Source organism: Parasteatoda tepidariorum, chromosome 5, assembly GCF_982258835.1.
Source record: "Parasteatoda tepidariorum strain Cologne lab strain chromosome 5, Ptep-v5.0, whole genome shotgun sequence".
Classification (NCBI taxonomy): Eukaryota; Metazoa; Arthropoda; class Arachnida; order Araneae; family Theridiidae; genus Parasteatoda; species Parasteatoda tepidariorum.
In genome coordinates, this window is record NC_141759.1 from 25,420,303 (window position 1) to 25,437,535 (window position 17,233).

Genomic DNA, 17,233 nt, shown 5'->3' on the forward strand with positions numbered 1-17,233 from the left:
ACAGATAATTTCAGTCTCACAATTGAAATTAAGCAATTTTAAAGTATTTCTCGTAGTACACATTAAAATTTGATACATATTGAATTGATTTTGATCTGGTAGAAAATTGAACAAATAAATGCACAGTCAATGCCAATACGAGATTCCTTAACCCTTTGATGGATAGAACGAGTTCAGCTCGCAATCGAATCGTGCTTTGCGCGCAAACGAGTTCCGCTCGGGAGCAAGATTTAAACCGAAATGGTTAGAAACGAGCACAACCTGCGTAGTGAAATTCCCCCCCAATGCCCACTGACAAGTTGAGCTCGTTCGCCATTGTTATTCAGCATTGATAATGTTACAAACGAATCCTACTCGCGAAATTTAGTTAGTTTTACTGTCTACAGATGGCAGTATGGGTTCCATGAATGTCTTTCCCTAATGAAGGGGGAATTTTTTTTAAAAAACTTAGTTCTTTTTATGCGTATTTTGGCACAAATTTATTTAGGGTGTTTGTAAAGTCAAATGGTTGAAAAGCAAAAGTTAGATATTTATGATGATGATTAAGATTGTTAAAGATTTTTATTTAGTTACTGTATTAAAATGCTTCATAAAGTTTTACATTAGTTGTATTTATTTAGTCCTTTCAATTTAATATTTGCCTCATATTTATAATTAACTATTATTATTTATATAATTGATTATAATCATTTATAATTCGCAATTTAAGAATTATTTTAAAGGACGTTTTTTAATTTAAAGTTAAGTTTAGTAATTTTTAAAACGCGAGAGGCGAGCTATCTACTAGCTATTCTAGTAAGAACAGTGGGGGAAAAGAGCTGCCACTTTCGACAACTGTTTACTTGCAATACTGTGCGAACTAAGTGAACAAAAACTTCTCATTTCCCTAACCGTCAAAGGGTTAATTTGATGGTCCATTTGGACATGTGGCCACATGGATCTTATAAAGGTGTGTTAGAATTAATTTGCTAACTTAGTACTTTATCAGAAAAAAAATTTTTTTTTTTTAGTTAATTACAAGATCTTATTTTTTTAAAGATCTTTAAGATCTTATTTTTTTAAAGATCTTATTAAAGATCTTATTAAAAAAAAAGAGATCAGAAATAGTTTGTAGTAATCGTTTAGAAAAATAACTGACTTTTAAACATTATTAAGAAATAGATATTTCTTGTTTACACAAGCTAATTTATTATACGAAATCATTTTTTGTGATTTTTTTCTTTCAAATATAATTTTTTTTATACTTTAATTAAGAGATGTTAGAAATATACCAAATATTTGTGATACTATAAAATGTCTTAGTTTTTTTTAAAGTTCCTAAAAAAAGTAATACACCTCAAAGCAATGAGCTCCACCAATCAGATTCAAAAAAATTAGTTAGGTTACTTTTTCTTCTTTGTGGAACTAATGTTAAAAATAATTGCAAGGAATAACCAAAAAGAACTGGTTTTTGGTATAACACTACTCACTACATTTTTTTCTTTTAAAGCAGCATGTTTCTCTGCAAATGGGTTTCCTGCATTGTAGTGCTTTAGTTCTGACTACTCAACGAGCAACCAATTTAATTGTTTGTCACAATAACACACTCACATTAAAGTAGGGATACACAACCTTTTTAAGTAAAGGGCCAATTGCACAGCAGATTGACCAATAAATGGCCAGATGTCCAAGTATTAGCCAGACATGATTATAGTAATTTAGCTGGGCACAGTTGTAGTAACTTTTATATAAATATCAATTTTCTTTTACCCAAAATTCTTTTTAACAGTAAACTTAGTAAAATTAATACATAAAATTAAAGAATGTGAAACAATTGTATAAAAAAATATTCCTCTCTAATTAAAAAAAAATGACGAAATAAAAACAATAGGGAAATAACTTATTTTATCAAATTACATAAGCCCAATTAAACATATATTCTAACAATAAAAAAAAACTTTCATGCCCATAAAATTAAAAAAAAAGTATTTAAAAGTAATTACTTAAAAACTTATCAGCTTTTTGAAAACAAAATTGTATTGAACCAATCGCTGATTGTAATAATAATATTGCGCTAAATATCAGGATTTTTGAAAACCGCAGGGATAAGCAAAACAAAAAAGCGACCGAAAAACCTCTAAGATTCACCATGAAATCAATTCAAACAAGGTGTGTCCACAAGTGGTTACTTAACCGTGAGATTCAAAACAAGCATGTCGTAATGATACAGTATTAAAAATATCAGGATTTTGAAAGATCCCACTTTAAGGTAATAATCAAAAATACTATAATATAAGTACTTTAAAGCAGCAGTAATAAATACTTTTATGTCTCTATTCTTGATTCTGAGTTTTTTACCACTTGTAAAATCATAAAGACGACCATATTCTTCCCTAAAATAGAATAGAAATAAATAATAAATGAAAAAACATAACAATTACATAATATAGAATATTTACAGATTAAGAAAATACCAACTTTTCAATACTACTGAAAGTATGTACAACTCCAGTCTTTGTTTCAATTTCAATATCAAAGGATCTGGTACTTCCACCACTTCTTGCAAAATTTATATTTGCAATTTCTTCAAATCTAATGTGTACTGGAGGCTTATGAACATAAATTATTCCTCTTTCTAAAGGATACAATAGACCATTGCCAGCTCGATATGAACAAGTAACTGCATGCGTCCCACTGTGCCTAAAATATAAAAACTATTAGATACAAATTATTTCCCTCACAGACATAAATTTGATTGTAAAATAAATGCAATTGCTGTAAAATAATCAAATGTATAGATTTAACACCTGTGAAGCAAATGTCGCCCTTGAATGATCTAAATGCGGCCTCCTACGCCTTCCTACCAAAAATCAATTGAAAAAAATTACACGACTATCAAAAGAGAATTTATAATGGCCTTCCAAACCAGAATGTGGATTTACCAAATCAAGATGTTAAGATAATTAAATTTTGACTTATCAATTTCTCTAACTAACATGATTAACTAACTACATGATTGACTAACTACATGATTAAAGGTCAAATTCAAACAATTGAAGATCTGAATTCAAGTTTTTTTCCTTCTGAGAAATTCTAAAACATACAATAAGTTAAATTCATGAAAGAGGATCGAGTGAGCATAACTTCAATTTTTTTTAGTTTAAATATATTTTACATATGCTATGTCATTTAATTTTCGAGCCAAATTGATTTAGAAATATAACTAAGATATCATTCAATATAAAAACTGAATTTGCAGAGACATCAAAAGTCAAAATGTCTTCTTATTTTGAAACACAAGTAAAGAATTTCCAAACATGAGTAACATTTACAGTAAATTTTTAGAATTTACTTCTATTTACCCTTTAAAAGAGCCAGGCACAGTAATTTTTCTTTGGACAATGGCTTTCATTACACGACTAATGACTTCAAAGGTGGGTCCTGACATTTCCTTTTGCAATTTCTCATCATATTTTTCTTTGATGTCCTCCCTGATAAAAAAAATAATAAATAAAATGAAATTAGTTAGAAAATATTGTACCATTATTCAAATTACTCATCATTTCCCATGAAGTATTTAGGTGACACATTATACTTAGGAAACTAGGAACTTCAAAAATAAATAAATAAAATTTAAATGAGAACATTTCCAGATTAAGATTGATGGATTGTCAAGACCTTCATCCATGCAGCAAATTTATTAACAAATATTATAGGCATAAAATTTCTCAATATTAAAATTTTAAAAAAGACAATCATATTTTTAAACTTACAAGAAGCTATAAGGTAAAAAAACGTCAACAAATCAACTAAAAAGGCCAAATCATCTTTGATAAATAGGAAAGTAGAAACCAAATTATTAATATAAATATGAAAAGCCTAACAAAACTGTTCATAGAAATGTCAGCTTTATATTTAAATTTAAAACTGCATAATTATTTTGTTAGTTAATGGTTTTCTAACAAGCAAAAAAAAAAAAAAAAAAAAAAAAAATTAATTACTAGAACAGATCTCAACACATATCAACTAATGGAATTAGAGCTCTGTTCATGTAGTTTAATACATTCTAGAAAGAGAAGAATAGAAAACTTTATAATTTACTTATTTTTTAACATTATCAAATACATAAAAATAGTGAAAAATGATTTTAAAAAAATTGAAAAATATAAGAGAAGAAAATAAACTATAAAAATCAGATTTAAAGAAAAATAACATACATATATTTTTATATTATTAACTTAAAATCGTGATATTGCATTTTAAAATCACACGAATCACAATATTGGCGTAATCACAAATTTCAAAATAGGACTTTTGGTGCCCGGTGGCTGAGTGGTAGCGTTTGGGACTCCGTGCCACAGGTCCTGGGTTCAATCCTTGGGTCGGACAAGGTCGACTCAGCCTTTCATCCCTTCAGTGGGTCGATAAATGACTACCAAGCGTGCTTGGGAACTAAACACTGGGGGTTCCAGGTTTGTCTGACCACCTGACCAGAACATCTGCTCCTGCACCCCAGAGCCCAAGAAAACTGAGATGGGCACAGTAGGCATTGGCCCTCTATGGGCTGTCGCGCCATTGAGTTTTTTAGTTTATATAGGACTTTTAATTCACATAAATATGAATGGCAAAAAAAATAAAAAAATCTAATAATAAAATTATTAGATTGCGGTGAGTAACTTGTGTAATGTCCAACTTTTGAATCATGTGTAATTGAGATAACCGATGATTTTAAAATGTGTGAACACGAATAACAGTATTTGATTTTGAACTCGTGTGAATACCAAGAACGACACTGATTTTAAAAACACGTAAATACAAATCACAAAAATGGATTTCTAAATTATATGAATACAAATCAAAATGTACGATTTTTAAGTTGTGTGATTACAATTCAAAATGCGTAATTTTTAAATCAGGTGTAATTTCAAATATTAAAAAAATCCGACTGTAGTGAAGAATCAAATTTGCAGAAAAATAACATTTATGAAAATGTCTCTATAACTTGGCTTAGCGAAAGTTTGAAATTTTATATTGTGCAACTTACTGGAAATTTAGTCGGGTTATAAGTTTTAATTCTTGTTTACAAATGTTCTAAGTTTATAAATCAACTGTCTAGAGAAATGCAGATTTACACAAGATCAGCGGCAAAATTACGATACTAGATTATCTAATGCTCTACTGTTAGTTTTCAGATCTGGAACACAATCACCCCTGACAATTGTTTTTCCAAGTCTGATGTAATCATACATAAAATAAATCAGCCATAAGCTTAGAAGATACTGGTTATTATTCTATCATGTTCACAATACAGGAAACTATCTAAAAAAATAAAATAATTTTTCTCAATAAAACATACTCTGAAAGACTGAGCTCAACAGTAGTTTCATCTTCTTTACTAAATAACAAGATCAAAAATGGATAACGAGTTTGTCCTTGTTTGATAGGAGGATCTAAACTAAGCTGAAAGTAGAAGATAAGACAAATAAAAAAAAAAAAAAAATAATAAAAAAAGGTGGTTAAAGGCATATTCAGGTTTAAAGTATACAAAAGTAGTATAAGGCATGAAAAATAATATAATTTATTCCCGAGGTGAGTATTTTTTAAACTAAAAAATAGTTGGTAACCATAACATGCTTCCTATCTGTGTTGCGTCTGTTTGGCATTTTTAACTTACTTATTCAAATGAAAAACGCAATTGCAATCACTTTGCTCTTAGAAGTCAGATATAGTTTTAAAAATAATTTTCTTAGTTTTTAATTCTATATAGCTGATATTTGGAAGTCAGAAGTAATTTGGATGATTTAATTCAATAATTTAAAATGCTGCATACAAAGTAAGAAAAAACTTTTTTTTTTTTTTTAAATTACTGAATATAGAAATCGTGAAAAATAAAGGATAAATTAAAATCTTAAATGTAAACTAAAGCCTTATAAAAGCTACCAGCATTTAGCTGCTTAAATTCCTTGATAATCTATAAGCAAATATGTCCTGATTTACGCTACAAAATGATTCTTGAAATAAAAAGAGTTCTTTATTAGAAGAGCTTTAATTGAGTTTTAGAGAAGAAATACAGACATTAGTATAATTAATTCTAGAGAACAAATATTTAACCTTTGTATAACTAAGTTTCACAAAGAAAAAAATCTAATTGAAAATTTTATAGTTTTACTTTTTGTAACAGTTCTTTTCTTTAAAATAAAATGCATTTACACATTTTGGTGTGGAAAGAAAAATGGAATCTTGATAATTTCAAGTCATAACAACATGAATAATATTAAGAGCCTAAAAAAATAATAGTACAATAAAAGTTCGTACAACAACTCACAATAACAGATTTGTTGTTATAGTAAGCATGTTGTTATGAACTAATATATATATTTAACAAATGAATAAAAAATAAAATAAAAATTTGGATTTAAAATCAAACTTAGATTGGACGATTGTCACTACTCACAGATAATAAACTAGACTAGAAATTTATTCAATATGTGGGAGGAAAAAAGAAAAGAAAAAAACAGTGCAATTCCTTTGCTGCCATCGATAACCCGAAATATTAATTTAAACAGTAGGTCGCTAAGAAGGGAAATGGGGCAATTGCATTCATATTAACATTTGAACATGACCTTGTAATATGCAGTGCACACTATATCAGGCTTGTGAAGTACATTAAACAATTCCTTTTAAAAAAGAAGCATCTGAGAGCTTACCACAAAAAACATTTGTCGATTATCTTTGTGAGGCAACAGAAAAAGACGAAGTATAGAATCTAATGGTATCTTGTAATCGAAAGTTTTTCCATGGAGTTGAATAAAAGATGGAAATATTTTAATGTCATATCTTCCCCTATTAACAAAAAAAGAATCATTATTATAACAAAGTAACTAAGATATAAATTCAACTTATCTATCTGGTACTCTCAATAGTTAACAGAAGAAAAAACATTTGTTTACTAGATACATAATGAAACTATGTCATACCTAGGTGTCAGGCATTGCAGTTCTTTGAATGTAACAATTGCATCACCAGTAGCTTGAATAATACTTGCCTTAGCCAAAACATTGTCTACAAAAGCCTAAAAAAGTTACATTGTTAAAATTTATCTAAAGAAATATTTATTACAAAGGCAGTATTAATAATAATAATGAAACAGTTGATAATATTTATATAAATATGGAAAAAAATCTTTTTAAAAGTAGAACAAATTAAGAACTCTAGTAATAATTTCAGTTAGGGGAGAGTCGGGTAGCCCCGCTCACTTAAGGAGTATTGCTTATATTACTGTATAATACTGAGTAATAATCAACATTTTTGTATGTTTCTATTGTTTTATCATCTAATTAAATAATGCAAAAAGAATAAACCAAAAAAAGAATAGTTAAACTTAAAAAAATAGAAATTTAAAAAAAACATGTTTTTCAGCTCTTTTCAAAATGTGTCGGGTAGCCCCGCCCAGTTACAAAAATTATGTTTTTTGGCTATTTTTTCAGGTGTAAATGAGAATGACCAATGTATTGACAATAGATAAACCTCATTTATCATTTTTATCACAAAATTATTTTATTTATTACATATTTATATACTTTTACTGAATTCTATCATTTAATGACAACAAATGTCATACTTTTTATCATTATTAATGTATATTAATATATTATAATATTAATATATATTTATATTAAATATTTAACGAAAATAATTTAATTTAAGTAACAATAATTAACAATAGTTGTTTTTCAATATAAACTTATTTGGTTGATCTCTTCTTATAAACTTAATATAAAATACTTCTTATAAAATTACAATTTCACTTTGTATTTTGATTGCACTCAAATGCTTCTGTAGATTGATTTGTTCACAAATAAGTGAAAATAAATAAGTAAGCAAATAGCTTGTCATAATATTTATGATTTCTTGATATTAAATTTGATTTGGATTTATCAATTAAATTTCAAAAATATTTAATTTTTCATTTTTAAATAAATAAATTTATGTTTCATATAATATTAAAACATATATTTGTTGTTAAAAATGCATATAACATTCAAATTTGAAGCAATAAAATAATAATTGTTCACAAATAAGTGAAAATAAATAAGTAAGCAAATAGCTTGTCATAAGATTTATGATTTCTTGATATTAAATTTAATTTGGATATATCAATTAAATTTCAAAAATATTTAATTTTTCATTTTTAAATATATAAATTTATGTTTCATATAATATTAAAACATATATTTGTTGTTAAAAATGCATATAACATTCAAATTTGAAGCAATAAAATAATAATTGTTCACAAATAAGTGAAAATAAATAAGTAAGCAAATAGCTTGTCATAAGATTTATGATTTCTTGATATTTAATTTGGATATATCAATTAAATTTCAAAAATATTTAATTTTTCATTTTTAAATATATAAATTTATGTTTCATATAATATTAAAACATATATTTGTTGTTAAAAATGCATATAACATTCAAATTTGAAGCAATAAAATAATAATCTTTGCAACCGTACATGTATCGACGAAATAAAATTGGGCGGTGATTCCCGACATTCATATGAGCGGGGCTACCCGAAATCCAATTTTTTTTGTAAATTTGTAATTACTCGAACAATTTTTTACATACAAACTTCTTTCTTTGTGCAAATTAAACTTAAGACTACATACTCTAATGCTGTATGTATAGAAAAAATTATTTTTTTAGTATTAAAATGAAGTTTAATCGAAACATTCAACCAATTTTTCTTAATTTCATGACTACTGTATTCAACATATTTTCAAAACTATTGTTTACCATGTTACCAGCTGCATAAATACTTGAAATTTTGAAAATAATCTTTTTTTAATATAACATTTAATGTCCGATGGCCCATTGACTTGAAAAAATATTCTATACATATGAAATTGACAGTGGGCGGGGGTACTCGACTCTCCCCTATATGAAAACAATATATTTCAAAATTCTTTAGAAAATGAACATAATTTTACACACAGGAATTCTTCCCAAAATCAGCATTCAGAAAGGAAAAAAAAATCAGCCATAAAATTTAACCCATTAGTTTAGTTGAAATAATTATAATAAGATAAACTTAGACTTTTTTTTATTTTTATCTGACGTATAAATATCTATAAGAAAAAGTTAAGGAAATAAATTTAAAAATAAATATTCTTTGAAAGAAATTTTGTGTTTAAGACATTAAAAAGAAAACAGAATTACTTGAACGGGATCAACAGTTCCATTAGGATCTGTGGGTATATGAAAACGCAATTCCATGAGAGAAACAGCAGCTTCATCATTCTGATGAAATTCGAGGGTTACTTCACTTTTTGCATTGGTACAATGTGAAACATTGGTGAGTGGAACTTCAAATGCAGTATTTTTATCCACATCAAAGGAAAGAACATTTCCTGAAATCGAACAGAAAACATTAAGGAAAAACTTATAACATTTAAAACTAAATAAAATCCTTCAGTACTAGTACATGAAAAATTAAGATGTGAAGCAAAATTATTACATTGAGAATATTCTAGGAGAATGAGACTAGTCTCCGGCAGTCAAAATTTAAAAATAATTGAGAATTTTCCCTTCTTATGTATTTATATACGAATTTAAAATTTTTTTTAAAAATGTAAATGTATATTTATGTATGTAAGAAACACAAAAAAAATTTAAAACAAATTATAAAAGAAAATATACACAAAATCTAAAATAAAAGGGAAAAAAAAGATATGTTAATTTTATTTTCTTCATTTTCAAAAGATGAATAACTATTTCATCAGTTAACACATGAATAAGTCCTGCATCAGAATCAGATGTGCTTGTAAACTCAATCAAGCATATTTCCCAGCCTCAATAGCTTAAGTGTGGTGTACAAATGATAATACTATGGGCTACATATGGGTGTTCTATTGCTGCTGTTGTTGAAGGCATAATTAATACTATCAGTGCTATTTTGGCCAACTTGACCCAACACATGTTCTATTACACCAATTTATAGAACAAATATTTACAGCAGACTAAAACATTGTTTTCCAGAAAGAAAAAAACCTTGTTGTCTTGATATTTAGCTAGTCTCTGCAGAATTTTCTCTACTGACATAGCTTGTACAGATGCTGTTAGTTGGTGAATAGATTTTAATCTACTCCTTTGTTCTTCTTTTGAAAAATTTACTCCATTGAATTTAGGATTCAAAATATTAGCAGTACAGTGAATAGGTTTTAATGCCATACAGAGTATCAGCTACATTTTAGATTTCCAAATTCATGACTTTTCACGTTAATTCCAAGAATTTTTCACGACTCAACGAAGTTACTATTTTCTCCGACAAAAACACAACAAATTTAAAAAAGCATCATAACATTCATTGAAAGATAAGTATAATCAAAATTGTTATGCTGTGCATCTTCATATTTATAGATTTTAAATTTAAAAAACAGAGCAAAGAAGGAGCTAAAGCAATAAAATAGCTGAAAAAAACACAAAAGCAAAAATTTTTTGTTTCTTTTTTGCTGCAGTATTATATTCTAAAGATATTTTTCTTGTTCATCGGAAAGGAAAGAAATACTCCTGATTTTTCTGTTCTCATTTCGGAATAAAAAAATTGCCAATGACTGGCTTGTTTCAGCTAAAATTTTAAATTGATAAAAAAAAAAAAAAAAAAAAAGAATAATAACAAAATTTCTGAAATCACAGAAGTTTAAAAGATAATATGTTCAAGAAATGTTTATTTTCCCCCTTCATTTTTTGAATGAACACCATAATTTTTAAAGAACACTATAAAAACAGTTTATATTTTAATCAAATATGACTGTGGGTGGGTATTTTGTTATAAATTCAGACACAATGAAATTAAAGGGAGAGGGGGGTATATTCCATTTTAAAAAGGAAATTTTTTGGCGACCTAAATCCATGACTTCTCCTGATTTTTTTAAAAAAAAGTTTAAATCAAGACATTCCATGACAAATTTTGTTCAATACCGAAATTCATGACTTTCCAGGTGCGCAGATACCCTGGCCATAGTTTTTTTTCGTTTACTCTATTGAGAATGACTTTCGTTTCCTTCTTCAGAAGTGCAACTGATGGTTAAAATTTTTTGTCAGCTTTTATAAATTTCAATAAATGCTTCAACAACCATACTAATGGTCAGTTTGTCAGAGCAATCTATATCATTGGCATTCAACTAATCATTTTCAAAACATATCGTCATCTAGAATGTAAGATGTGTGGTGCTCAATGAGAAACTATTCTTAAATTGATATTATTCTTATCATCTATGATTATTTAATTCTTGATACTGATTAGTCATAGTTCTTAACGAAAATTTAAAGAAAATCTTGAACACACAGAATTTGTTCTTAAAAGTTTTTATTGAATATAATTCAATTTACTTCAAAAATTGCACAAGATACTTAGTAAATATGATTAATTTTACTCACTAAGAGAGAAAATTATTTATAGATATATAAATATTTAAAAAATTTCATTAAAATTATGTAAAAAATAACTTTTAAAATAACTTATAATTAAAAAATATTTTTTATAACGTTAACAATCAGTTTTTTAAGGGCCATTTATACCTAAAATGTAGGGCTTCCGACTTTCTGCACTTTTTCTAACGATAGCTAAGTTAATGTTTTAATGTAAATAAATCTTTATTAAACAAATCTGATTTATTAAGTTAATTTTCATACCACTACATGTAAACGATTCATAAGTTTATAGGAAAATAAATGACACTTTGTTCCAATACTCTTAGGGTAAAACTTTAAAAAAAGTTGGCAAAATTATCAAAAATTAAAAGCTTTAACCACTCCATAAAATATTTAGCAAAAGTTGGTAGTATAATTTGTAGCCCTGGAAATGTAATGTAATTAAGAATAATTTTGTGCAGTTTAGCATCTTTAAAAAGAAGAAAAATCGAGTACATTTAAATTTGAAATTAATCAAAATAAATATTTTTACTTTTTTAACATTCTATCTTATAAATTAAAACTGTTTATAAATTAAGAAAAGTTGTGAACAGTAATTTCTGAAGAAAAAAAAAAAGAGAAAAACATCTATAACAAATGTGCGCAATTTAACATCGGGAAAACATTTAAAACTCAAAAATTATTACACACCTACAAACTTTGCTGTTCCCCAGTTCCATCCTTTTAGGCAAAGCTCTTTATTTTTAATTTCTTCTTCAAAATTTGTTTGGAAAAACTTGCCAAGCTTTTCATTGTCCTAAAAATTAAAAACATAAACTAGCAGATAATCATTTTTAAAAAATAAAATAATCGTGAAATGAATGAGTGATAGCAAATAAAGAATTGAAATGCAAAAATTCTTTTTAAAAAGTAACATAGTGTTCTGTAGACAAGGTGATGTCTAAATGTTTCAATTATATATTTCAATCAACTTAAATTAATAATACTGGTATTTGTTAGCACCCACAACCATTGTATAGGCAGTGTTCTCCCTAAGCGTTTTTTAAAGGGCAGCCTGTATTGCTTGCCTTTTGATTCTAATAAATGTGTCCTCTTCACCCTATTTATAAAATAGTCACCATCCCTTAAAAACACCGCCTTTATAATCATATTCTATTTTGAAAATATTACTTCACTGTTTAAATAATAATTACACACTCCTAAAATTATATGTATTTATTGGTTTTCTGCTTAACTATTACCAATATTTACTTTGTTAGAATTATTCTTTACTGGTTAAATTTTTTAAAGTGATTTTATATTTTAAAACTATTTTTTAAAAAAATCCCTTTTTTTTAAAAAAAAAAAATGCATCCTTTAACGTTCAATTTTTCATAACCTACAGTTTAAATAATAGTTATTCAAGTTGTTTATCAATTAATCATTTTCTGTAAATTTTTTTTTGAGGGAAAAAAAACTACACACCAAAATTGCTATTTAGCATGCCTTTAATTATTTTTATAAACTACAAATTTTTCTCTTATCTTGATAATGAAAATTACTTTTTGAAATATACACATAAAATAGTACAATAGGGTGACTTAAAAATTGTTGAGGACAAAATTTAGTAATTACGTAATATTACACAGGTTGATAAATTTTAATGGTGTTAAGTGTTGCTTTAATGGTGTTAAGTGTTCTCCCCCCCCCCAAAAAAAAATGTAGTGGTACATCTAAAAGAGCTACAATATGCAAACCTTATCAAATTTTCCATTAGTCACGAAAATAACTTTAAATATAAGTATACATGATTTAGCGATCATTTATTGGCAGAAATCTAAGGCTAAAAACAAAAGAAATCAGCGGCTCCTTAAATTATTTCATAATTCAAGAAATTTATACTTTTTGTTCTCAATACTCATTATTTCTAATAGAGCATAAAAATTTATATTCTATCGCAATGATTGTTTGACAAAACATTATAATATTATGACAGAGCTCATTCTAGGCAGAAAAAAGGGCAGGGTGCAAAAGTTTAAAAAAAGGGCATTATTATTCTAAAAAGGCAATAATTTCACGTTCTATTAAAAAGCATTGTCAATCAGTAAAAGAATTTTTTTTTAAACTTAACTGAGAGTAGCAAAGCAATCATTAATTACTTATCTTCATTAATAAATTAACATATATATCGAGTTAATGAGCTAATTAGCTTAGTAATTTATTTAAAATGCATGCATATATTAATAAAATAATAAATGTATGTTTTTAAGTGTCTGTAGTTATGATTAAAATGATTCATAATAATTATGATTTAATGATAGTGGAAGTAACTGCAAACTTTCAAAGACAAGTGCAACAATGGGTTGTGATGGCTATTTTTCCTTTCCCATATAAATCTATGTATTGACAGCAATGACAAACTAAATAAAAAGAGTTAAAAATAACAGTTCATGAAATCCATTGTAGAGTTTGGGGGAAAAGTAAAGAAGGGTTGGATGAAAAAGGAAAGAAGGGTTCAGGAAAGAAAGGGTAAAAAGGGTATGGAGTCTATTACATCAGGGGCAACAGGGTGAATTCTTTTGACTAAAAGGGCAGCAGGGTGCTGCGCCCTGTTTACCTTGCCTAGAATGAGCTATGATTATGATATAATATTAGGATAATATATGATAATTAAACTATGATAGTCTAATATTGTGATAATAGTAGACAAGATGGTTTTTTAGTACTTTTCAGTTAACTAGATGGCACAAATGTCATTAATCAATGTTTTAATAGTTTAGAACTACTTCCACACAAGAAAAAAATAAAATTGAAGACATTCAGCAAAGTAGAAAACTAAACTATATATATATATTAAGATATATACTGAACATTAGTCATTGGATTTTTTAAAATTTTATTTCGATGCATGAATAAATGATTTAGCAACTTTTTGCTAGCACTTAGCTACTGAAAATTACTTAATTTTTTAACTTTAAAAGTTTACTTCCTTTGAACATATGAAAATTATAATTAACAAAACATAGTAATTTTTCAGATCAAGACTTGATCTTACTGATACTAAACGAAATAGAAACTAATTGGATTGCTCACAATACTGAGGGGGATAAAAGAATACAAAAACTTACAGCATCTTGAAATCCTCCAAAACGATGTAATACTCCACTTTTAAGCAAGATTCTCAGACCAGGGTGGGCAGCTAACCTTTGCCACCTCACACTTTCTATTTCAGATGCTTGAATTTGATCTACTTTACCAGTTTTGTTGTTCTTAAATATTACTGATTGATTTGTAAGCTTTAGCCGTCCTGGAACCTGAAGAATACAATTTATAAGTAATGAAAACCAAGTTAAACATGTACAGAATTTTACCTTGAACAGAAATAATATTTTACAATGTGGTGTTATCTGTTAACTTTTCAAATTATCTAATAACTATTGTGATCTGACAAGCCAACTACAATCGCCAAGGTGTCAAATAGATTTCAAACTTGAAATTTAAAAAAAAATTAGATGTTTGCCCAAGGGAGACTACTAGTTATACCACTCAAATTGGTTCCTTTCTGTAACTTTTTTTCTAGTTTCTTGTGGATCACTGCCCGGAAGTTGCTAAGACTTGGCGACTATAATGCCAACGACCAAAGTACACAAATCTCGCCAATTTTTCAATTACTGTATTGTGAAGAAAAAGAACAAAGTCCAATCGAAATCTTCTTATTTGACACACCATAATAACAACAACTATTGGGGGGAAATTTTTTTTTTTTAAAGAAAAGGCAAGATTGAAACCATAACAAAGATTATTCTTTTAATTTTTAATCAAGAAATTTTACACTAAAAATATCAATTTAACTTTTTGACATTGCCTTATTTTTAGAATTAAGTGGCATTAAAAGAATTATGTTCCTTAGAAATACTCTTGATAAAATGCTATCATAATAAAAATACTAATAAATAAAAAAAAGCACAAGAAAATAAATGTTCTTAGATTTTAAAACCTAAATTTAATGTTGAATAAACAGCTTTCTATGTCACCAGTTTTCTGACTTAAAATGCATGAAAAATAAAAAGATAAAGGAATTAAGTCTTCTAGGATGCTGTGTTAAAATGCAGGGAAATTTCCGTATCGAGATCTGCGGCAGAATAATCGCCAAGTCTAGTAAACTTCTGAGCAGTGTCCTGCGAGAAACCAGGGTTGCAAAAAACCCACCTGCCCAATAAAACCCGCCCGGGTTTTACTGGGTATAACCCACTTTGAAAAACCCGGTAAAACCCCCCCTAAAGTGGGTTTTACTGGGTTTTTCTAAGATTGATTTCTTTTTTCATCCCCTGTTATATTAAAGAGATATTCTATTGAAATATATATGTAATCTATCCTAAAAAAAAATTAACCTACAGTGAAGAAACTAATTGTGTTGGAGACTGGAGAGTCACCTTGCTGGCTAGATTTGACTGTATGGCCATTGATTATTCAGTGCCATTGATTCGCTTTCTATGCAAATAAAAAAATTTCCCCTAACATTTTTTAAGATTAAAATATAAATAAAAAGTAATCCTATGTTAAAATAAGTTTCAAATGTGTGACGTATGTGAGTACATATAACATTTTGTATCATGATACATGAAGAAACTTTTTTCAGACTTTCACATCAATTTATTTGTATTAATTATCTATATGAAGTCAATTTATAAAATTAAACTTAATTATTAATATTAAAATAAGCTTTTTTAAAATAGGGTACTTATCCCTGCCCTCTCTTTTGAAAACCCTCTCATAAAAACATGAAAAACCCAGAAAAGCCCAATAAAACCCAGAAAAACCCACCCGGGTTGGGTTTTTCTACAAAAACCCGGGTTTTTTGCAACCCTGCGAGAAACTAAAAAAAAACATCACAGAAAGGGACTAACATGAAAGGTATAACTCCCCACCCCCAGGCAAACATCTACATTTTTTAAAAAAAATCTATTTGGCACCTTGGTAAGTGTAATTGACGCGACAGATCACGATACGGAAATATCCCCTAAAATACTGCTAAGAACAAAAAAACAGCTGAAAGAAAAAAAGAAAAGGAAAAAACATTTTCAATTTATAAAACAAAGCGTGTTGAAAAATCGAGGAAACTGACCTGAGTGAATTATGCTATACAAACCTCCAGGTACAATATAAAGTAATCTAGTTTCAATTCTTCAAATTTACCTTTTATATTTGTCTTTCAGGATTTAAATTTGTTTTACGTTTTATAAAGTTTTAGTTGTATAAAGTTTTAGAGCTTAACAATTTATTGTGTAAAAACTAATTCTAAAAATGTATAGTAAAGAATATGATTAAAGAATTCTTCTTTCATTTAAAATAAACACTTAGTCAAAAACTACTTTGCGGAATATTTGGCAGCACATTTGGACGAACACCGAATATTCTTTACATCCCTACTTATAACATAATTCCATGATAAACATTATTAGATTTTAATGCGGCTCATTATTTCAAACACATTAGCCAAGGATCTGAAAGTGTGTGGCATATAAAATATTGCATATATTAAAAATTTTATTAATGAATTTAAGAAATCATTTAAATGGCAATTTACTATACTCACCAAGCCACCTTTCTCTTCTTTCACAACTTCTGGGTACTCCAGAAAATCCATTATAAGAGTCTTCTTTCACAACTACTATTATAGAATAACAGTGCTATTTCTACAAATTATAGAAGATTGAAATAATTAATTTGTACAATCAGTCGTGTAACAGCGAACGGCGCGCAAAAGACGGCGAAATAAAATCAACAAACCAAAGTAGTAGTGCTTGTTTGATTGTTTATGTCTTCACTTCGCTTTTGAGAA

At 27.5% G+C, this 17,233-nt stretch overlaps 1 protein-coding gene across 1 annotated transcript in view; it reads right to left on the reverse strand.

Moving 5' to 3' along the window:
• Nucleotides 1–17,222, reverse strand: part of Ssrp (structure specific recognition protein) — a 31,568-nt gene extending 14,346 nt beyond the window's left edge. Inside the window, exons 1-10 of the mRNA XM_016075437.4 lie at nucleotides 16,988–17,222; nucleotides 14,520–14,705; nucleotides 12,103–12,208; nucleotides 9,199–9,389; nucleotides 6,957–7,051; nucleotides 6,687–6,822; nucleotides 5,336–5,439; nucleotides 3,342–3,470; nucleotides 2,458–2,679; nucleotides 2,303–2,372 (exon numbers count right to left, since the gene is read on the reverse strand). Coding sequence (XP_015930923.1) covers nucleotides 2,303–2,372; nucleotides 2,458–2,679; nucleotides 3,342–3,470; nucleotides 5,336–5,439; nucleotides 6,687–6,822; nucleotides 6,957–7,051; nucleotides 9,199–9,389; nucleotides 12,103–12,208; nucleotides 14,520–14,705; nucleotides 16,988–17,038 — 1,290 coding nt within the window. The 5' untranslated portion in view covers nucleotides 17,039–17,222. The remainder of the gene's footprint in view (nucleotides 1–2,302; nucleotides 2,373–2,457; nucleotides 2,680–3,341; nucleotides 3,471–5,335; nucleotides 5,440–6,686; nucleotides 6,823–6,956; nucleotides 7,052–9,198; nucleotides 9,390–12,102; nucleotides 12,209–14,519; nucleotides 14,706–16,987) is intronic.
• Between the last annotated feature and the right edge of the window lie 11 nt (nucleotides 17,223–17,233).